Source organism: Aythya fuligula, chromosome 10 (assembly GCF_009819795.1).
Source record: "Aythya fuligula isolate bAytFul2 chromosome 10, bAytFul2.pri, whole genome shotgun sequence".
In the NCBI taxonomy this organism is placed as follows: domain Eukaryota; kingdom Metazoa; phylum Chordata; class Aves; order Anseriformes; family Anatidae; genus Aythya; species Aythya fuligula.
Genome location: NC_045568.1, coordinates 18,449,162 through 18,455,161, shown reverse-complemented (window position 1 = coordinate 18,455,161; position 6,000 = coordinate 18,449,162). Strand labels below are relative to the sequence as shown.

The following is a 6,000-nucleotide window of genomic DNA, read 5'->3' as shown; positions in this document are numbered from 1 at the left end:
CTTGATGGGTTGCAGCACTCAGATCTCTCCGTGCACCCTCAGCCCGTGTGGCCTGGGGCTTTATTTCAGACGAGGTGTCCACAGAGAGTGCTCCCATATGCTCAGCCTCATGTAGGACCACAGAGAGGAACGGGCGCCCTGGCTATGGCCACCAGAGCGTGGGTGCCCAGGAGAGCGGCGTACGGCCAGGTGAGGGGTGCAAGATGTGGCGCTGTGGCACAAACACTGATGTTTTGTCCCCAAGGCTTGGGGAGCACACGGAGGACACCCGGGCACCGCTCGTACCCAACAAACGTGGCCCCATAACCAGCAAGTCCCACAGCGAGAGGGAGTGTCGGCGCCACGGCCAGGGGCTGTGCGTGGTGTCCAGATGCAGCTAACCAACAACTTTAATCCCCAATTCTGCCATAATTCTTTTAAAAAAGGGCAAAAACCCCTTAAAGCTGTGCACAGCCAAGTCGTGAGGTGATCCGCTACGGGAAGGGGGGGAGGCGGGGCGCGGAGGTGGGAGGGGCCCGGCGGGGAGGGGCCTCGAGGGGCGGGGCTCCGGTGGGTGTGGCCTCGAGGGGGGCGGGGCTTTGCGGGGCGGGGCGGGGCTTTGCGCAGGCGGCGCCCGAGAGCGCGGCGGCGGCGGCAGCGGCGGGGCCGGGCCGGGCGCTGCCCGGGAGCGGCGGGGGCAGCGGGGCTGCGGGCAGGGCGCTGTGCCGGGGCTGTGCCGGGGCTGTGCCGGGGGTTGAGCTTTGTGCCGGGGCTGCCGCGGGTTCTGCGCTTCGCCCCGTGCCGTCCCCGTGCCGCTTCGGGCGGGCTCACGCCCGTGCATCTCTCCGCTCGCTTCCCGGCGGAGCGGAAGGAGGATGGGGTTCGAGCTGGATCGCTTCAGCGGGGACGTGGACCCCGACTTCAAGTGCAACCTGTGCAACAAGGTGCTGGAGGACCCGCTGACCACCCCCTGCGGCCATGTGTTCTGCGCCGGCTGCGTGCTGCCCTGGGTGGTGCAGCAGGGCAGCTGCCCCGTCAACTGCCAGCGCATCTCCACCAAGGAGCTCAACCACGTCCTGCCCCTCAAGAGCCTCATCCTCAAGCTGGACATCAAGTGCGACAACCACGCGCGGGGCTGCGAGGCGGTGGTGCCGCTGCAGCAGCTGGGCGAGCACGCCGAGACGTGCGACTTCTCGCCGGCCAAGTGCCGCAACCGCGGCTGCCGCCAGGTGCTCAACCTGCGGGACGTGGAGCAGCACATGCGGGAGCGCTGCGAGGCCAGGCCGGCCGGGCTGTGCGAGCAGGGCTGCGGCTTGGTGCTCACCCACGGCGAGCGCCGGGCCGGCGGCCACGGCTGCCTGCGGGCCCTGCGAGCCCACGGCGCCGCGCTGCAGGCGCGGGCGGCGGCGCTGGAGAAGGCGCTGAAGAAGGAGGCGCTGCGAGCCGGCAAGCGGGAGCAGTCGCTGCTGTCGCGACTGGCGGCGGCGCAGCTGGAGCTGCAGGTGACGGCGCTGCGCTACCAGAAGCGCTTCACGCAGTACAGCGCCCGCCTCGACGCCCTGGCCCGCGCCCGCGCCGCTTCGCCCGGCAAGGTAAGGGGGGGACGAGCCGGAGGAGGGGGGGTGAGGGGGGTGATGTCGGGGAGCCCGCCCGCCCTGTCGCGATACCGAGGGGCGAGGTGCGGAGGCTCCCCGAGGGGCCGCGTGCTCCCTCAGGGGGCCCCGAGGGGCTGGAGGGGGCCCCCCGGGGTCCCGTCGGGTGAGGCTGTGCCTCCACGTCCCCCAAACCACCCTTGTGGGGTCCCCCATGCCCCCCGCTCAGCCATTTCAGGCTCCGGAGCAGCCACGTCGTGGTGCGAGGCACCCGTCTCATGCTTGGCGTTTTTTCCAGACCCACGCTGGGTTCTTTACACGGTTCAGGAGGAGAAAAACTGCCTTGATTTCAGGCAGTCTGAAATAAAGTGTTTATAAAGTGGCCAGAACCAAAAGGCAGAGCTGTCGTGGCACCGAGTTCTGACTGGGATGAGGCTCCCCAGCGAGGGCAGTGCTGGAAGCCAATTCTCTCTTAAATGAAGACATTTGGAGTCCTCCCCATGACCTGGACTGTGCCAGCACAGACCCAGCAGCATTAGAGGGCCTGAGACTGTCAGACATCTATAGGCACACCTCGAGAAAGGCTGGGGCTCCAAAAGCTATGTAAAGGAAACAAAACTTAAGTTTTCTCTCTTATTTTTCCCTTAAAGAAACACAGGGCCACACAACTCACCGTGTTCTGCTAGCTCCAAGCAGAAAGTATCCCAATACTGCCAATACTGCTCTGACTTCAATGCTGGGTGTGACAGAATCACCCCCTGCATCTCCCCCTCCTCACCTCTGACCTGATGCCAACAGCACACCTCTGTTGGTGGCTGGGGTTGGTTTGCGTTATTTGGCTTCATAATAGCAGCTGAGCACGCTTTAGCACGAAAGGCACTGCTACAAAACGTAGCAAGCGTGCAGGGAAGATAATTTCCAGCCCTACTTTTTATCAAATTTATGGACACAGCTGCCCAAGACGCCTGCGCTGGTTTCCAGCCGCGTTACAAAAGGCTGTTATGCAGCTTTCTGAGGCAGTGCCTGATCTGAAGAAAGCTGGAAGGTGTCATGTCACCACAGCCTTGTGGTCTAGCGGTCAATCAATTACATGTCTTTCACAGCATTTCGGGCAGCTTTCCAACACCAACAGCTTTAGTCTGCCCAGCTCCCAGAGAACTACAATCAGGAAACTTGCATCTTTGTGCACCAGAGAGTTTTTTTAAAAGACCCTTGGTAATCACCTAGCGCAGGGGATGCTTTACCAATTTGGGGATGTGGCTGGCTTCCAAGTTTTTACTCAGGGGTTATTTTCTCAGAGGCACTCGCACAGGCTGTGCGGTGCAGGATGCGGATTATAAACACTCAGCGGGGCGTTATGTGCTTGCCTAAGGATTAGGTCTCTCAATGCCGGGATTACACATATGGTAATACAGAATAACAGATTTCAATTTCAGAAGTGATTGCTTATTCAAAGCGTGCAGCGCCATTGCTATCGTTATTTTACCGTCATCGATATTCATGCTTCGTAGGTTCTGTTAAAAACTGTAATTGTTTGTTCCCTGTTAAAACACAGACCTGGCACTAATGAACTGAGTTTTCTGGCTACATGTGATGATTCCAGAACTCACCGTAGGATGTTCTGGCTTCTCGGTAGGCAAAGAAAAAGGATCTTCTCACTTACCTGATGGGTGGTTGCTTGTTGCTGCAGACGTAGAGCCAGTCTAGAATAAATCAGAGGGCGTATACCCTAGTCAAAACAGACAAAGTGCCCACTTACAGTTCTGTTTAAATGCTTAGGTACGGGGGAAACATGATAGTGATGGATGTCAGGCCATTTCCATCACGAAGGACCCAAACTTGTGGTCTTTTGGCTGGGGCAACTGTTTTTGAGCAATTTTGGAAAGCCAGGTCTGGATTTGTTTTAGCATAGACTCCCTTTGTGGTACCAGATGAATCACTTCGCTTTTCTGTGCTTCCATCTCCCATTTCTGAAGTGAGTTTATAACACTGCCACAACTATATAAAGACACACATAAAATATATATTTTATACACACAGAGAGAGTTATCTGAAAATACCTCACAATTTTGTAAGTCCATTAAATAGCTAGATTTGCATTAAGTGATTCCAGTTGCGTTTTCCATGTGTACTCTTCCCCATCTTCTTAGCCACTGAGGGAATGCTTTAATTTTACAGTGTATTTACTGGATGTCTGATCCATGCTAGTTCCAAAAGACGAATCTGAAGGTTTATTTAGAGGGTAACTTTACTCCTTGGTTGAGAGGTGAGGCTTATTGTGGGCAAGCTTGAGGAGGGAGTGGTAGGGAAGGCAGTGTGTCTTTCTCAAAATTAGTATTGCCTTTGATCAGCCCTGTCAATCCTGAAACATCAAAGTCTAAATAAGCAAGAAAAACCTCATGCTATTCAAACAATGCTTAATCCTTGCTGAAACATACCACTGTTCACACCTATTGATAAGCCGATCTAGTCGGTCCTTTATGTACACAGCCATCAAAGTCCTTCGGGAAGAAGTGAGTAGGGGGGAATCAAAACCAATTTATGGAGCTGGTTCCAGCTCAGGGGGAGCAGACGGCACAGCGCGATGTAAAGGCTGTACATGGCAATGTCTGCTCTCAGGATGGCATTTTAAACTGTACAGATGTCAGTCTACAAAGGGCGAGTAAAGGCTTTAAGGCCTGCCAAAGCAAGATCTTCGGAAGTCTGGTCTTAGGCCCTTCTGCTTTCCTGATGACCAAAGGCAGGGACAGACTTCCAGTAAATACATCAGACAGATACGGGAGCCAGTTCACGATCTGGTGTTTAGGACCCGAGGTTTAATGCCTCCATGGAGGGGGCAACACAAGTTCTGATTGCATAAAAGCCAAACGAAGCCCTTTAAAACAAGATTGCATTTTTTCTCAGGCTGTCCCCAACCAGGCTCAGCTGGGCTTCGGTCAATAAACAAGGAGCTGAAGTGCTTCCTGGAACAGGCAGCGTGGCTTCGCCACGCGATTACCAAACAGATCAGCCTTCCAATCGAGGAAGCAAAAGGCAGATTTACCCAGCTGGCAAGCACACTCATCTCAAGAATTACCTGTAAGAGTGCTACTCGGCTGCGGGAACACACCGTGCCGGTAACCCCCAGGTTTGCTGCAGAGCCAGGTGTGGGGCAGGGCTAGGTGCAGGCCGCGGCGTCTCCAGTTCCTCACTGCTTGATGGTTGCTGCTCTGAGGCACTAGATACAGCAGAGGAGAAAAGAAAGGCAGAGCCCAAGGCATGAATCTACAAAAGTTCCCAAACATTGGAGCACCGCTGCCTGCCCTGTGCCTGGGTGAGGTAGCCCAGATGGCGGAGTTATCGCTGGGCAGTGACGTGGGGCTGTGCTCTGCAACGCCACTCTGCAGCCCCAGAGAGGATGGAGACAGCACACAGACCTGTCAGGATGGACTGGAAAGTTTCTTAAAACCCCTGTGGTCATTTTTCAGGAGTACTTCAGAAAGGCACTGCGTTAGGGTGGGTTTTTCCCACAACCTTTGACTGGTTCAAGCTTACCTGCTTTAATACTGGTTCTGCTAGGCGTACGCCATCAAATCAGAGCCATGTAAGGAAGCTTTAATGAAAGCATTCAGCTTTAATTACAGAAGGTGTCTTGAGAGCAACATTGAAATTGTTTCTTGATTGTTCTAATTGATTTGTCTTCTTAAAAAGGCCTAACAGAGGAAGCCAACAGTGACAGCAGCATGTCCTTGTCCTTTAAATGCTGAATTACCAGGCCCTGAAAGTGGCCTCCCAGGACTGGAAATCTGCTCCTTGAAATCCTGCCTGACGTCTGGGTTTGACGACTTGCAGGGCAATAGCCTTTACTTCATCTTCCAGGCCTCCTCTGGGTACCTGATCCTTACTAGTGCAGAGTGTAGGCAAAGTCAAATAAAATTGGCTGGAACACATTCCTATTTCTCTGTAACAGGTCCAAGTCTGCTTATGGGACCTACAGGAAAGATAAGATCACAAACTGACAAGAAAATTGCAACCCAAAATTTCAGATGGAGGCCGCTGGGGCAGCAGCCCTGTGGTAGAGCCTTGGGCATGCGGTCAGTGGGGCTCCGCTGGTTTACGCTGGGAGGGAACTGTTCTTCATTATCACCCCCAAATCTAAGAGTAATTCAGTAATCCAGGATCACTTCGACATTCTTGATGAGTTTAATTGACATTAGTATTTGACTGGCAACTTCAAATTGATACGTTAGAAGAAAAATGCACAAACTAGAAACATCTGCACCAAATTACAGTGTAACTGTTGTAATTTTTGTCATTAATCAGTTATGAAAACCAGACTCGTAAGATAACTTCCTCAAACTTTCTTGTGTTCATAACTTTTTCACCCTTTCCATAAAAGAAAAAAAAAAAAAATGGAGGTAGCATTGTTCATAGAGATCTGTAGATGCAC

General features: G+C 53.7%; 1 protein-coding gene across 1 annotated transcript in view; it reads left to right on the top strand.

Moving 5' to 3' along the window:
• The first annotated feature begins 749 nt into the window (after positions 1–749).
• Positions 750–6,000, top strand: part of PDZRN3 (PDZ domain containing ring finger 3) — a 129,754-nt gene continuing 124,503 nt past the window's right edge. The window contains exon 1 of the mRNA XM_032193966.1: positions 750–1,571. Within this exon, the coding sequence (XP_032049857.1) occupies positions 855–1,571 (717 nt within the window). The 5' untranslated portion in view covers positions 750–854. The remainder of the gene's footprint in view (positions 1,572–6,000) is intronic.